Genomic DNA, 17,426 nt, shown 5'->3' with positions numbered 1-17,426 from the left:
CCAGTTAATCTGGCTGTAGCTATGTAATTAGGTTGATCTTGTCAACCTTCAGCATAAAGGAAATACTTGCCAAATCAGTACATCCATAGGTGGAAGATATCACTCTTCTCCTTTGTGTACCACATTCAATAACTCAGTCATCAATTTTTTTTCAGTGGCAATTTCTTTCTTGTGTGGTTTGGCTCTTCTTAGATTTTCAGGAGTTATTTCCTAATTTCAACCTGCTCCATGACTACATGGCATTGGCATCACTTGTTTGCCATGTCCTGAAATTGCTCCCAGGCTTTCTTTATTGTGGTACAGTGTGTAAGTAACGACAAAGCTCTCACCAAGGGCAACTTTATGTGCTTCATGAGCTCTGTGAGTAGAAGTGAGCGAAGTTGTATTCAGCAGCTTTCATTTCTGTTTTGAATACCTGCTTTACCTGCCTTTATGCAGGCTTGCCTAGAGAATGTCCTGGCCAAGTGTGATAATATGAGCAGCTTTCACGGTGCTTTAGTGCTTCTCGTTATTGCCTGCAAAATGAAATTATATAAAAAATTATAATTTTCTTGAAATGCAACAACCACGCTTCTTCGGGCAACCCAGCTGGCACTCCCTTTTGAGGGTATCAAAGGACAGCATGTATGGGCAAGCAGCCTTCATGTGGGAGGAAATTAAGATTGTCACAGAGTTAAATGGGCAGAAAATCAAGAGAAAGGGAGGTAGAGACAGTCATTACTTCTTGTAATGCTGATCCTTGTTAGACAAATACTGATTTCTATTAAGGTTCCGGGGGGTGGGGGGACTCCAGGTCATTACCCTGTTGTGGAACTTCAGCCAACGTCAAGTGGCTGGAGGGTTCAGAAAACCTTTTTGTTGTGATCCATCCTCATCTACTGGTCTTACTATGGCTCTGCAAAATAGCCATGTGGCAATGATCTTTAAGACTGAACAGGCATTTCACCAGGGAGTAAAAGGGAAGGTCTCTGAAGCATGAGAGAACAATATCTTGTGTTTCTGTGGTACCTCTTGACACCTCTTCAGAATTTAGACAGGTGCTTATGGAGCCTGGTGATCAGTCTTTCTACTTTCATTTATAGTTTACTTTCTGTATTCATTTCCCTTGGCTGCACTGTAAAGCATGTTGATCATACTGCCCTTTCAAAAGCTTATAGTAGAGTCTGTAAGGCACTTATATTCTCAAGATAAAAGAATCGTTAAAAAATCATATTCTGTATATTGTTCTTGTGATATTTTAGTGATTTGTCAAATCATTTGTATAGGTAATCAAACATGACAACTTGCAAATCTATTGATAGCTGTTTGAAACAACTGATACTGAGAAAGCCTAAATTAGTTCAGATGTATTAGGGTGGATTAGGATCAAAGCCCAGACAGACCATAAGTATATGCAAGATGATGACTGGGTAAGGAAATTTCTAATGAAGAATGTATCACATCAGTTTTGCTGGTTTATCAGTTCAAATGGCTTGCAGAATTCTTGAATGGGTTTGTTATTGTGAAGCTCTGGTAGAATTCTCTGGTAAAATAGTCTTCAGTGTATGGATAGCTTGTAAACTGAAGACTGCACAATTCAAACTGTCTGATTAAATGAATTGGTTGTTGTTGCTTCTTCTACAGTGGCAGGTAGTTTCTGTAATTAACCTAAACATGGAAATGAAGATGATTCCTTGGAATATAATTTTTAATGTAATTAATACAAAAAAGGATGGTGTTGGAAGAGCAAATTCCCACAGTTACCATGATGTCTTTCAGGCCACATGCAGTCCGTAAAAGCAGAGATTTTAGTATTAGCTTTACCTACAAACATTTTTCAAGGAACACTCATCACTTTCTGGAGGCAGGGTACTTCCTTAATAGTCTTCTGCATAATAAAAATCCAAGAACCATCTAGGGCAAACAAATGACAAAGAAGTTTTTCAGTTCCTTTTTTTGATGAAGATTTTTTTCTGGCACAGAACAGGTTAGGCAAAAATTAATTTTTCTGCTTGTTCAAACTAATGTGAAAAATGACTGAAGAGCTCACTCTTAGCTTCCCTCAGGGACATGTTCCACGTTTTTAATATTTTTTTGTTGTTGTTAACTTCAATATTCTGATGTTTCTTTTTTCTGTCTTTTTTGCTCTCTCCTTTCTCTTTCTTTCTCTGCAGACAGAGACTTTTGTGAAATAATAACTAGCAAACTCCTATTTCCCATCTGTCTTGTATATACTTTTGTTGGACCATAGGTCTGATTTCAGGATAGTCTATTGTTGTTTGAGCCACTTGGTTACATGAAGAAGTGTAATTTGTTCCTAAATTAAATGAGGAGTAGGAGTTAGACTTAACTCATAACAAGCAGAGTATGTAAGACTATGTATGCGGATGACCTCTAATACATTTTGTTGTATCTCTGTAATGATATAAAGTTGCTCTCAGGAACAACTGGAAATTCCTTGGATGGTGTTAAGGAGTGTCTTTGTGCCTTCGTAGCACAAATCCTTCTACAGTAGCTCTGTCTCAGTCCCTGCCCCATCTCGGCTTCTTGAACCCTCCACCTTTAAATTTTCCGTCTGTTTCTAAAAAGGGGACTGTTTCTAAATAGAATGTGTCCTGGCTAGACTGCAGTTATCTATGACTGCGGCTGTTAGAAAAATAGACAAAAATTTGACAAGCCTGTGATACAAAACTTATTTTCTTCCTATTTTTCTCCTAATTGTACTATTAAATGCAACTCCCCTCTACCAACAAAACTGGTTTATGTAGAAGTGCAGTGATAATCATTTGTTGCAAATGCCAAGTTCCCTTTTGCCAAAATAAAAGTTCTTGGGCTTCTTCATGTATGAAAGACTTCACTTTTCAAGTATAACTTGAAAATAATTGCAGTCTCTGGAGCAGCAGTAAGTTTGAGAGCTGCTTTTACCATCTGATCTCTTGCAGTGTGTTCAATATATTGGAAAAACTCCAAGAACTGGGAAGGTGTAGTTGATGGAAAACACCTTCCCAGCCATGCAGGCTAAACCATTTTCCTCCATGCTAATACTTACAGCAAATTGGAGCATGGCTTTTGTGTTCCAGTAAGCTACACTGGCATGAATGAACAGTCTGTTATGACTTCCACTGGATAAAAAGTTTTAGTATAGAATCACGTAATGCAGCAAAGCATGTTATTGTGAGGCTTTGAGGACGTTTTTTCTCTTGAGTTAATGGCTTCCAGAAAGAGAAAGACTATACAGATGTAGTGTAAATGACGAGTTTTAATAGAAGGGTACAATACTTGATTTAGGTGGAGAATGACTGGATCTGGGCAAAGATTACTAATTCATGATAAAAACGGGCCAAAGCAAGGCAACTAAGTCAAAGAACATGAGTAAAAACACTGGAGTCACAAATGAATTAACAGTCTTTCCTGACTGAGAGTGTGGCAGCAGATCAGGTTTGGGTTTTTGTTTGGTTTTGTTTGTTTGTTTGTTTTTGTTGTTGTTTGTTTGTTTTTTTTATAAAATGTGTGTAGTTTTTGTTATATTGACAATACACTGCAACCCTGTAGTCCTGGAGCGGGGAAGGGTGGGCAAGCGAATGCAAAGATGGGATACGACTTTTGGTCTGCTGGACAGACTCGCCTCGTGTTTCACTGTAGGCACTGGCTCATCATTCTCCTATTACAAATCTTTTAGTCAACTTCCAGGTCTTTTGGCATTTGGGAGGATGAAAAGATGAAATCCTCATAATTGGGTTAGATTTAAAAGCAGAGGACAAGGTAATTCAACCCATGCACACCAGCCCTCCACCACAAGCTGTAATAATGAAAGTGGCTCCAATGAAATATGAACAACGTTGTGCCTGTTCCTTTAACCCCCTGTCCAACCACATCAAACAGGAAAAAAAGTCTTGAGTGTAAGCAGTTTTATGAAGATTCATTAAGGCCTCAAAATTTCTTGATAACTGAAATCAGGCATGAATTATAAAAGACCTATTAAATATCTATCCAAAGACCATGTAAAACTCTTGATTACGGTGTGATACCACTGTTTTAGATTTGTGCACTCAAAATGATCAGGTGTACTTTTTTGTCAGCTAATTTTTGCTCTTTTGATGGTGCTTTTTTCTAACACCTACAGTATTTTCCTATTTTTCACTTGTATATGCTTAAAGTGTGATACTATACAGCAGCCACTTTTGACATGTTTTCAGCACTTTACATTTAGATTTTTTAAAAAAAAGTGATTTTATAACTTGCTTACTCTTTGTTTTTATTTGTTTGTTCTTCAAAGTCAACTGTAAGGTGTCTTGAAATGCTGGCATGTTCTTAAAATGGAATTTATGTTATAATCAGACTTAAGGTATTTGGGAGACCAGAGTGGTGCATTTCTTCAGAAAGCCATTTCACCAACAATTTGATATTTCTCTAGATTTTCCTTTAGCTCAGATAAAAGTAGTTGCTCAGAGTAGGCCAAGGAAGATGACTTTTCCCTGAAAAAGGCAGGTTTTTTTCTAGGTTGATAGCTTATGCTGTTATTTCAGCTCTTGAGCCATTCAAGAGAGGAAAAGCTATTAATTACACCAAAAGTAAAGACAAAGAACAAGTCCTCTTTTACACCTTCTAATTTGGCGATTTGTGCTTACAGTATTAAATTTTATAGAAACAATTTCTAGAATTTAAAAAAATTACTTTTAGGAACAGTAAGTCCATTTCTGAATTTACAGTCTGAGGTTATTGCTGACTGTTTGTTTGTTTATTTAAAGTTTCTTGGAAAATGCTTTTGTTAGAAGAAAGTTTTCTTGAGTCTAGTAGTATGCCTGCCTGGTACTTGTCTGAGTAACATGTTAGACCTTCTGTGCATGCCAGCAAAGAAAGAAGATAAAAGAAGATTAGGGATTAATGGCAGCTGTTTTAGCTCGTCTGCTCAGAACAGCCACTCGTTCCTTATGAGCCAGAATGTTTGCTCATTACAAATACCAGACTGAGAATATTCGCTCGTTACAATACAACCTGATATTGTGGTACACACACACAAAACCCTACCACCACCACCAAAAAAAATTACCAAAACCCTTTCTAAGTGTGTCTGTGTAAATTCGGGGGAAAATAAGACATCTGGGGCAGGGGAGAGTGTTGTTTTACTTTGTTGTGTTTGGGTTTGGGGTTTTTTTGGTGTTTTTTTTTTTTTCAGTTTCTTGGAGCATGACTTCTCTGAAGAAATAACTCCTTGAGCCATAGCACAAGATTACTACTGTTCAAAATAAAGACAAAAAGAAAAACTGCCTGGTTCCCAACATACTCTACGTTTCCTGACCTGTTATCTTCTGTCCCTTCCTTGCCCAAGAATTTTTGAACATTTTTTGGTGGTAGGGGGTTGAGTACCCATTTGTGACTTTGCCGTCACTTCATTTTTTAACTAAATTTACAAATTAATTTAGATTTTTCCCCTCCCTCTCATGTCCCTTTTTAAGTTTTCCAACATTTGGAACTATTTTCCCTTTCATATATCTGTATATTTACTTTCTTTTTCTGAGCTGGTGGGTTTTGTTCTGTCTTCCTTCTGTGCTTATCCAACTTTTCATTCCTTTTATTTCCTTCACTGTTTGTTCCCCTGAACTGCTTTCTATCTTTCTGATCGCTTTCAGTAAATTTTAGCTATCCAGCAAATCAAAGCCAAATGCAAATATGCTTTTATCCACAGAGCAGCTGTTGTAAAGAAACAAAACTTCACTTGAAGGAATTGATAGAAACACTGCCAACCACCCAAGCTAAACCAAAGTCTGAGATGGTGGTCCGATGTGCTGCTCACCAGAGCAAAAAGAAAGAAAGTGTCCTGCCATTTGGGTTATTAATCTACTGTTCTTTACTAACTTAGAACTGCTGAATATATATTTATGCTGTCTGTGAGGGTTACAGAAAGAAAATCTATATTTTATTGCATGCAGGACCCATATGCCAAGCACATGGCCAACTTTTACCTCCTTGTATTAATCTAGTCTTTTTCCCCAAGATCTAATAGCACTTGGCATGACATCAACCCTTGTTTGAGAGTAATAATATCAAGAAAGCAGTAACTCGGATAGTATTTTTAGGAAAACACTGAAAATGGAAAGCTCTCTTTTATGAAACTAGGGAGGTTTTTATGCAATTTTCTTTGATGAGAAAAAATATTCTGGCTTTGTTAGATTTTTTGAAGCTGATGGTATGAGACATCCCTTGAAGGCTTCCCTCTTTGGCCAGGAAAAGGCTGATGGACTGTGTAGTGAAAGAGTTACAGGCTTAATTGATTATAATATCTTGTTGGAGTACCTCTCTTTATCATAACTATAGAACTGGCAACCATCTAATTTCATACTGGCCTTTTTTTAAGATATGGCTTGTTGTAATTTTCTGTGTTACATGGTTCTCTGAAAAATGCAGATATAAAGTACTTAATATAGATGCTTAATTTTTCCAGCAGTTGCCCCTGCATTTATATTCTTCCAAAAACTACCAAATGGGAAGCTGCAACGTTTTACAGCTTCTGATGCATATGCGAGTAATCTAATGAATTTATAGTTTAGTTAGAAAATAGAAATATTTAAACATGTATCTGGAACAGACTTTACAGAATAAAGTTCTCCTGTTTGTTATTCTTAAAGTAGAAATACTAAATGCTCAACATAAAGAATGGGTTCCTTAGACTACACTTTATTATCTCTTAAAAACTGCAGAAAATGTATTACCTTAAAAAATTAACCGCCTCCTGTTCTAGCCTTTTCCCAGTTCTGAAGTAAAGAATGGGTGAAGAAGTTGTGAGGTGGTAAACAAGTGTTGAACCTCGCATTAACATTGTGCATAGTACAAGTTCCTCAGCTATCCTGATTTTCACTGAACTTAAGCAGCCCAAGGTTGGGAACCTGCTGTTGGAAGTGCACCTACCAAATGGGAAGAGGAAAAAATTGTCTAGGAGTGTGAATGGGTATTTTGCTATTTGCATATTAAAAGACAGGGCCAAAGGGTGTTCCAGACATTTATCTTCTAGGATGCTGACTTCTGTGGTAGTCTCAGTAATAGGCAATTATTTGAGTCTACTTTAAGCCTACAGAGTGTTTGGGGTCTGCTTTTCGGATGCTTTTCGTTAATGCAGTTCACATAAAGCCATGTATTGAGTTCAGTTGGATGTGGTATACATACCACTGAAAAGTGATGCGTATCTTTAGCTCTCTTGCTCTCTGATCTTTCCTACTGATGATGAAAGCAAAAGACATTTTCTAATGATTCATGGCGGCTGCTTTGTATCATCAGCTCCAGCAGTCAGTCCTCAGATCCTTTGATACATACTGTGCTGAGATTGCCAATGCTATAGGTGGACATACGCAATGCGCTTTTTCTCCCCCTCACAGTGGTTCCCAACAGTACGTTTTTTGCATGTACTGCACACTAAGGGTACAGTTTGTGGGGTGTTTTACTTTAGTTTTTCAGCAACGTTATGGTGTGACTAAATAGCCTTGGGATAGTTATATTGCAGATTAACCTTCCTAAAAGCCTTCCTGCTCTGGCAGCAGGAGCAGACTTTTCCAAAAGAAAATATCTGTAGCATACCTGAAGAAGGATGAATATGTCTTTGCTAAACAGCTATATATAATAGAGTGTATTTACCTACACATATAAGCGTGGTTTGTATGTACAGAGGAGGAGGCTGTGTGTGTTTTCAATATATGTAGGAGGGCTTTGCAGTGCAAACAGATGACAGAGATGTTGGTACCTGTGACTGGAAACAGGTGTACGGGTGGACCCGTCACATCTGGGTTTTAGCTCTGTATAGATCTATAGAGCAGTTTGTCAGTACTTTCACACTTGAAAACTAGCTTTTGACTGCTGTTGTTGACTAGTAACGAAATTGGCTGGTTTATCATTAATTTATTGCTGAATTAAAGTTTTTTTCATGTTGTGAGCCTTTTGATTGGTTTTGGTTTTAATCTAACCTTAAGTCAGAGTTTCCCTTTGTTTCCAGTCCTTCATTTCTAAGCTGATAAGTCTTTCTTAATTTGGAGCACACTATGTTCAGCTGTATTTGTAAAAAAATGGGGGAAAAAAACCCCAAAACACTGAACTCTGTCAAGAGATGAAGACTGTGAAAGAAACAGCCACCAGGAAAGGTGTCTAGCAGAAATATAATGATCGTGCTGAAAAAATGCTTTTCAGCAGAAATAATGTCATTCATTGGGATGTTTCTTAAGTTAAAAAGAAGCCTTTTGATTTTCTATAACGGGGTAGTCACCAAGAAGCACGCGTGAACTGTGTTTTCAGAGGTCTTTTTCCAGCCTACATGCAGCAACAGTGTCAGCCAAAGCAGCAGCCAAACAGCTAACTAGATTTATTTATTTTTTAAATACTCCAGTTGGTAAATTGGTTTATGCTTCAGCTTGCAACTAAGGTGATTTTTCAGAAATCTCGGGTTTTTTCAATGCTTTTTTTCCCAGTGTTGCTGAAGGACTTGCATTTTTTGTTCGACAGTACAATTAATTCCAAGTTGTAGCTATTTAAAATATCTTAAAATCGATTCCAGGCTCATAGGATTTATGCAGCTTGGAGTTAGCAGGAGAATCCTGTGCTGGACTTTGCCTTACACTTTTTGAGAGCCCGAGGCAACTCCCATAGAGATAGTTAGCATAAGAATCTGCAACATTAAAGCAAATGAGAATTATGTGGTGATTTTGACTAGATGTCAACCAGGAACTAGTAGAGAATTAGATCCTTTAGTCCAAAAGTTTCAGTGCTAATTTTATCCAGTGCTGAATTAGTCAATTGATCTGATGTTTTCACCCTTCTGTAACAGAAGCACATAATTATAGAACAAAATGTTATTTTTATTTTAGAAGAAAAATATTAACCCACAATTTTTAACAACAAAAAAAAATACATGTTAGTAGAATACAATTTTCTATTTGATTAAATTGTCTGTTTCCGTGAGCAGAGGTTTCTTAATATCTGAACTACTATTTTTTTGCAAATTTCTGTTCATTATGTGGAAAATTATCAGACAAGTGGAGGACAGTCTTTTATTAGTTCTTGATGTGAGCAACTTTTTTCTTGTCTATTCTTAGCTGGTCTATACCTTGTCAATTATCTATAAGCAATGAAGACACTCTGAAATCAGATGTTGTAATCTTGTATTACAAAGCATACTGTGTGCAGCATAAGACCTAATTTTGCTAGAAATGAGATGGAAGCTTATGGCTTTAAGACCAGTTGTTATTTGATAACCTTAGTTGTATGGAAATGCGGGATTTGCCAGATCACATAAGAATTTTACAGAATACTTCTAAAGAGTTAATTTTCCAAAACAGAAGAAAATTACAACCTAAATTTTGTTGGCTTTGTACATTTTAAATAGCATTACATTAATAATTTGATTTTTTTCAGTTTTCCTTTGTGTGATACAAAATAACTACTGGTTTTAATAGATTATTTTCCTGAAAGCAAAGAATAGAAGCTTAGTCTCCATTTCCAAATATTTTTGCACAATAAATCAATATACAATTCATGATACGATATCTTCCTTACTTGATACTGCGTGTTGCCTACACATACGAGGAGATGCTGAATTCAGTTTGTGCTCATGTTTGATGTTGATAGGCAGATACTAGCATCATTAAAAAGAGTCAGTAGTGCGAGACTACAATGTGACCCACCTAAAGCCTCCCAAAGAGTTATTTCACAGCTTAATCCCACTCCCTACAGAAAAAAATCTTTGCAAAAGTAATCTTTGAGAGTTAATAAGTGGCTTAATTAGGGAGCAGGTGTGCTAAGACACAGGCTGTGACCTGTGAACTAGCCTCCAGCCTCTTGGAAGACATGTGCCAGCCATCTCTGGAAGGTCTGGGACAGTGGACCGTTGTGGTTCGTGTGATGCACCTTTGTCCCGCATATCTGCAGGTGAAAAAGCAGGCTGGGTTTGTCCTGAGGTGATATAAGTATACTCAAGCAATGACCTTAGGGAATTCTAGTTTTATTTTGCAAACTGTATGTAGTATTCATGATATTTTTTTCTGTGACACAGCAGGGAACATGTTAAAGAGCCAGCCATTTCGACTGAACTGGGCTTGGATTTCACTGGAGAAGGAGAGCTACGTCATAGATGAGAACTCCAAATTTCTGGAGGTGACCATCAGACGCAGAGGATATTTGCGAGAAACCTCTTTTATCAGTAAGTAAATCTTTAATGTTTGAAGATTCTTGCACCAGAAAAGGCAGTTGTTAAGGAGCTGTTCCATAGTTGCTTGTTCCTGTATTTACATAATAAATGCCAAATAATGAGAATAACAATGGCATAGATTTTTATTGCTCAGAAATGGTTACGTGTTTCATTTTCCACTGCAACCACCCAGAAATCTAAGTGAATATGTATATTAGTAGATGTAAGAACAAATCAATAAAATGAACTTCTGCTGTTTGCCCAGTATCTTTTTCCCAAAGTCACTTGGCAGACAACAAAACAGGAATTGGGATAGTTTGTGTTGTTTATTTTGGCAGGAGGATACATTTCATAACACATTAGCTATAAGTAAACAAATACGTTCTTGAAGTAGCTGGTCTCTGCTTGCAGAACGAAATTGTGGAGAAGTTAGTTACAACTTCTCACTTTACAAGGGGCAGTGTTATGCTGGCCTTTGAGCTACAAGAAAATCCAAAAGCTACTAGAAATTCTGGAAGGGTCGTCTGCTAGCATGACTGAAGTTAAGTGTGCTATCATGGGATAGCAGAGTACCCAATCGTGACAGCCCTGCAAAGTAAATAGGAATCATAGAAATCTTTGCACCAATGGAGCATCTCAAGGAGCATTGAGCAGAAAGGTCTTTTTCACCCTGATTTAATAAGAAAAAGAAAAATGGTTTAAAGTTTTAGGGTTTTTATCATTTAAACCCATGCATGAAAGTATGTGCTTTGAGCAACACAAATATATTGGGCTGTTATCTGAGTAGTGATTAAGTCAGACATTTAAAACCTAAGTAATTGTGGAATAGAAAAACTGTGGGAGTTTAGGAATTAAATCACTGAGGAATGATTTCATACTCCACAGCCTTCAGAAGTTCTTTGCTAGCCATCAGATTCTCCAACAAACACGTAGGCCATTGACTTCAGAGAGATTAATCGTTCTCAACTGGGGAGTTAAAGTCACTCCTAATTGCTGGTGTTGAACCTTAATAAAAAAGCATTCGTATATTTGAACTAATGCTGGATTGAAACCAAAGGCAGTAATGAATTTCAAAACTCCATGATGAGTTACAGTTCTTTGCTTCGTTACATCCACAGTTGGATTCTGCCGCTATGTGTGCACCTTTGATTAAAACAAACAAGAAACCTAGCTATAAAAATATGCAGGCTTAGAAATGTGTAAAAACTCTCTGTATTTAAAAAAAATCTTTTCTTGAGTGCCTTCCTATGATATATTTTTATGTATGTACAGTCTCACTATAAAAAAAAATTGAAAAAGAAATAAAAAAATTGAGCATTTGTGCTGCATTAATTAGCAAAAGATGAATGAATCCATATGTCAATTGTAGCACCCTGCATGTGAATTTCCAATAAAGCATCTTCGCATTTCTATATATTGTTTTTGCTCTTTCAAAACGTTCATGGTTTGTCATCATTTTATGAACTCATGCTGCAGCAAAAGCTGTCTGATCTGAATAGCAAACAAAACCTACTTTGAGTTAAATCCTCATTTGCTGCTTAACTTTGAACTAAATGAATTCATCTCTAGCCCTTGAATCTCTATGCAACTACCCTCTGTGTCTTTTATCAAGATGAGAATATGCAGTCTTTCAAACCTTTACAATTAAAAGCTTCTGCTTGGGTAATCCCCCAGCAGAGAGGTTGGATATGTCACTAGGTATAGCAGTTTAGACTTGCATGAGGAATTAAAAATGGGAGTGGGAGAGAAGGAGCAAGTTTGCATAGTGTGGTGGACCCAATAAATCCTGAGAACGTTGTTCTGTCACACTGAGCTGCAATTCCATGTCAAACGTCCAGTTATTTACTCGCCTAGCTAGGAGAGCATCTGCAAAAGCAAGACTTGGACAGATGGCAAAAGTCATTAGGGTTTATTTAGTGTACAGGTAAAAGTGATAAAAGAACTTCACAGGTCTTAAATGTGTATAAGTACAGCACAGATACAGAGCAGTAACAGAAACTGTAATCACAAAGTATTAAACGTACGATGATTAATATCTCTTTGAAAGAGGTGAGTGGTCGGGTTGTTTTTTGGTCTGTGTTTTGGGGGGTTTTGAGTGTGTTTTGTTTGGTGGGTTTTTTTTAATGTGGCTGACTAAATTATACCTTCAACAAAACCTTGAACACCTTAATTGACATAAATAACTTTCTTAACAGGCTGATATATCTTTTCTGAAGGCATAACTGGAAAACTTGTTCCACAAATTTTTATATAGATGGGAAAATTGGCCCTATTGAACAGTTCTGTTCAGTCATATTTGATAAATAACCTCATGCCTCAGTAACTTTGATGGTTGTATAAGTTTTAAGCGGCTAGCAGGTGAAGTCAATGAAATTTTTCATGCAAATACAATTCTTCATGCACACAAATGTTGGCAGGACCCTACCCTAATTACCTATTTTTTATGAGCTATATGACAATGTTAGAGAAAGTGTGATATAACCATCCTTTTTTTTCCTGAAAGTCAGTAACTGCCAGATTAGCATTTTTAAAGCTATTTTTTGTGGTGGTTGTTTTAATTTTATTAAAATACTAAAATTCATGGAGAATAATTCCTCTGAATTTTTATGCAGGCATTGGAACCAAAGATGGTACAGCAGTTAAGGATAAAGACTTCAAGGGAAAACCTCAGAAACAGGTCCAGTTCAATCCAGGACAGGTTTCGGCTACCTGGCGAGTGAGGATATTTGTAGACAAAGAATATGAGGCATCGGAAACATTCCAGATTGTTCTGTCTGATCCAGTTATGGCTGCCCTTGAGATTCCAACAATAGCAACGGTTGAAATCGTGGATCCTGGTGATGGTACGTATCACTATGTGTTCTCTTAAAATTTGTGATTAGGTGCAGTACCGTTCACTTGCAGGTCCTTTGAGTACACGAATAACTCATTTTTCATTGCTCTGTTGTGGTTCAGCCCTGTCTTAAAGCTTCACCTAGCTGAGCAATGAATTTGTATTTTTTATTAAATCTCTTCCCTGGCTAAATTCATACTCTGTATGTAATGTCATACAGGTGTTCATCCTTAGGCCCCCCCTTCTCTCATCATGTTTTTCTTCAGTATCTACAGTGTATATTCCTCAGATGGAATATAGAGTAGAGGAAGATATAGGTGAACTGCTGATTCCGATTAGAAGATCTGGAGATGTCAGTCAAGAACTGATGGTCATTTGTTCTACACACCAAGGTATGTTATCTAGCTAACTAACAGATTATTCAGCATAATGTTCACATTTAGGTAAGTAAGAGAGCAAATGCAGTTGTTGTTAGTCAGCAAGCATTGCCAGTAACTTCAGTAGCTGGAACAAGTGATTTTTGCAGGCAACTTATGTGGGTCTAGTTCTCTGCTTAAAGAGTGTTTTAAAGGCCAAAATGTAAGAATAACTCTGTGTGTGCATGCACATGTATATATACACACGTGTGTATACATACATACGTGTGTATATATGTGTATGCCTTTTTTCAGAGAGTCGCCATTTTTTTCCGGCTGAAGAGGAAATGCCTGTCCCTGCAGTGATTGTTTAGAGGGGAAAAAGGGATTCTTCTAGCCTTAAGCCCTGTACCTCTGCTGTCATTGAGGGTCTAACTGATCATTGTACCTTTGTATATAACCTGGGTGAGAACTGAGGTCCTGGGGAGGAGGGGAGGGTCCTGTTATCAGTGTTTTGCTTTTTGACTGTGTAGCTAGAAGAAGCCAAGTCAGGGCTTCAGCTGATTCAGCAAGAAATAGTATTTCAAAATTGCCATACTACAGCCATTGAGTATCACTTTTTGTTTAAACATAACTGAGACAGAAGGCTGCATGAAGCAATGATCTGTCTCATAATGTGTTTTTTTTAATTTGTGAATCTCTGTAATCATGTATGGAGTTGGTTATGAACCCCAGAGAAGAGATGTAGCTTTAGAACTAAACCATTTCTAAAATTATATGATATTTGGGGGGTTTGGTTAGGTTAGAGGCCGGCTATAAGGTTCAGATCACAACCCTGTCTTCACTAGATATTCAGAGATGTGTGAATGTAAGTTTGTGGTGCTGCACTGACTTTCAGCATGGTGATAGTCACTCAAATACTATAGTTAATATAGACAGGTAATTGGTAGTAGGATTCTTTCTTCAACTCATTTGAATCTTAAGTTTTCTAAATATAGTTCTTGACTATAAAATAAGCCTGCTGTAAACTGAAAAAGTGAGATGGCAGAGGAGAGAAAATATTAGATATTGTAAAAATAATAGGTATTATAAAATATATGAGGTAACTCTTAATCAAAACTAAAATGTGCATTCAAAAATAGATGTAATAAAGATAATTTAATGGACATCTATAAAAGAAACCAGGCTTAAGATACAGGTTAGCATTTATCCTAAGCAGTGAAATATGAAAGTTTTGACTGAAAAAAACTGTTTTTCTTATAGAAGTCTTCTATCATCTAGTCATAGCTTGAGATATCAGCATTCTGTATGGTTCATGGGCAGGGAAAATGGGGGCTCGTCCTCAGTTCTGTGACTTATTTAAACTTCTGGTTCAGAAAATCCTTGTAACGTCTTTTGTTTCTATTTTACCCTTACCTGTAAGAGTCAGCCTGAGTGGCTGGCAGGAATCTTCAGTTGTCAGGCATTCAGAGGTCATTTGTTCCTTCATCAGTGACTTATAAGGGCTTAACAGAATTTCCCCCTCTTTTGTTGTGTATTGATGCACAGAAAACCTTACCAAGTTACTTAAGGCTTTTTGTCCTTGTAGGCTGTCAACCCGTCTGGCCTTAATAATGCTAACCATTTACCCAAATGCACAATTGCTGTAATTGTTGTCATGATTTGTGTTTTTCATAAACACGTTGCAGTAAAATATTTTTTCTTGAAGTTTTAAATGTGATAAGCATGGTAAACATGACACTGTCTCTCATTTGATCTTTCTCAGCCTGCTTATTAAGTGTCTGACACATTACTAACCCCTGTCAGCGGCAAGGCAAGGTAATCAATGCATGTTGTGTGTACTTATGACCTCTGAAAATCAGGTCACCTAACAGAATTATTTGGGTTGGAAGGGACCTTGAGACGTCTCCAGTTAGATCTGCTCCTCAAAGCAGCTATGAGGTGGGAATGGGTTGCTCAGGCTTTTGCCCCTGAAAATCCCTGTGGACCTAGGGCAGGCCACTGAGGAACTTGTAACTGGCCTTCAGGTGGAGTACAGACTATAAACCACCAGCCTTTGATCCTGGTGATTTAGTCAGTTTTCACCCAGCTAGCAGTCCACTCAACCACATAGTAACATCCCAGTTAGCTACAAGGATGCCAGTAGTGCAAATCCACTGTGGTTCTTAAGTTCATATTGCATATAAGCCTTACTTTTTTTTTTAACAAGTATTTCACACAAATAAACACAGCAGAAGTAAGAGGGAGGCATTTATTTCACCACCGCCACCTTGAATCACACAATGAGGTAAATGTGAAGTACAAATTCACATTCATTTGTTCGGGACCTCATCCTAAGGTCCCAGTGACTTTCGTAGGCATTCTGATCCATGAAAGAATAGTATGTAGAAGTGAAAAAGGAAAACATCTTGGCATTTTTGAGTGCAAATCTTATGAAACGTGGTCAGTCGTGTGTGATGTTAAATTGGCTGTGGCTCCATGTCCTCATCTTTCAACAGCAAAACCTATTTGGGGGGTTTCCCCCTTGTCTCACCGAGCTGGTCTTGCACTCGTCTCTCACAAAATTGCTTTTTATTGTGACTGTTCAACTGCTAATGGGGCTGTGCTTTATATAATTCATATCAAAGTGTATTTTTGAGAGGTTTGTTTGTTTGTTTTAATCAGTTGACTCACTTCTTTCACCTGGTTGAAGTGCAGCCCCACAAAAAAAGTTGAGTCACGATAACTGGAGAGAATAATGAATTGGGATCAGGAATGGTTTCATGAAGGTGCTGAGTGATAATAAGAGCCTTCTGAGCCACTTTGCTGCTGGTGAAGTTGTGATTATAAATAGGAAGAATTTCTTGTGTTTAACTTGTTACCAAAGCATGCTTATTAGTCAATTCCAGCATAAAACTCTTTTGCTGTGTTTGTTTCATTTAAAGGGCTGCTGTCATTCTGCTTCTTTAAAGTCCTGCGTCCCTGTAATTCATTTTTTACACTCTCTTCTCATAGGTTCTGCTACTGGTACAGTACCATCCACTGTTTTGTCTTACTCTGACTACATCTCACGTCCTGAAGATCATAGCAGCATTGTTCATTTTAATAAGGATGAGGCTGAGAAAATGTGTCATATTATCATTATTGATGACTCTCTTTATGAGGAAGATGAGACCTTCAGTATTTCTCTGAGCATGCCAGTGGGTGGCCAAATTGGCACTGAATTCCCAAGCACTAAAGTAATAATCTTGGCTGACACAGATGATGGTAAGTATGAAAAAGCAATTTTGTTTTGCTGCGACTTTCCTCTTTGGAAGTTTTACCGATTAAATAATCTCTTCCACTGTGTTTTTCTTTTTTAAACAGCTGAAAGCATAGGTGCAGGATTTGCTTACTCAGTAGAAAAACTGGCAGAACAAACATGAACTATGTTTAAGATACGGTGTAAATATGTATCATGCTCTTTGGCTTACACTGTTTTGTTATTGCAGTAGGAATTGAGGATTAGATTTTATTTTCTTTATTTGCATAGGACTAGATGGCTGTTTTATTACAGATATTACAGATCTGAAGTAGATCTGTGAGAATTAGTCTAACTGTTACTGCAGCAGAGTCTGTGATTACAGTAGTTTACACAGGTATAGGATTAGTCGTGTGACAATATTATAGATGAAAAAAATTGTATACAATCAGATAAAGAGTAGAAATAGTTAATAGAGGCTGATTTGTCATGCACAGTAATTCCCAGTGCATTTTTAAGGTAGAAATGCAAGTCTTCCTTTTTTTTATTATAAACTTCACAGAATTCAATTCAAGAATTGATAACTATTAGACAGAAGCTGAAGAAAAGCCATATGCTTTATTGTCATACTTCTATTTGTTCTTTTAGTCCCTGTCTAAATCTTTCTTGCTAATCCAATATTGTGAATATAATTATGCTAAATAAGGCAGGAGTTTTGTATGTGATTAGACAAAGCCATGATGTACAATAGTGGTCACATTCGGTATTTAAGCTACACCGAGCTTGATTCTGTGGAGCTTTAGATTCACTTCATAAATAATGAGAATTTGGGGGCTGATTTCTGTGTCCTGCAATAAAAAAGTAATTCTTCTG

General features: G+C 37.2%; 1 protein-coding gene across 1 annotated transcript in view; it reads left to right on the top strand.

Annotated features, from left to right (window-relative positions):
* The window catches only part of LOC104294564 (FRAS1-related extracellular matrix protein 2-like), a gene marked incomplete at its 5' end in the record, with an annotated part of 63,811 nt that overhangs the window by 16,183 nt on the left and 30,202 nt on the right, over nucleotides 1-17,426 (top strand). The window contains 4 exon segments of the mRNA XM_009894178.1: nucleotides 10,010-10,156; nucleotides 12,757-12,987; nucleotides 13,244-13,369; nucleotides 16,328-16,579. Coding sequence (XP_009892480.1) covers nucleotides 10,010-10,156; nucleotides 12,757-12,987; nucleotides 13,244-13,369; nucleotides 16,328-16,579 — 756 coding nt within the window.

This window comes from Charadrius vociferus, unplaced genomic scaffold, assembly GCF_000708025.1.
Source record: "Charadrius vociferus isolate BGI_N301 unplaced genomic scaffold, ASM70802v2 scaffold21, whole genome shotgun sequence".
Classification (NCBI taxonomy): domain Eukaryota; kingdom Metazoa; phylum Chordata; class Aves; order Charadriiformes; family Charadriidae; genus Charadrius; species Charadrius vociferus.
This window is presented reverse-complemented; position numbering and strand designations above follow the sequence as displayed.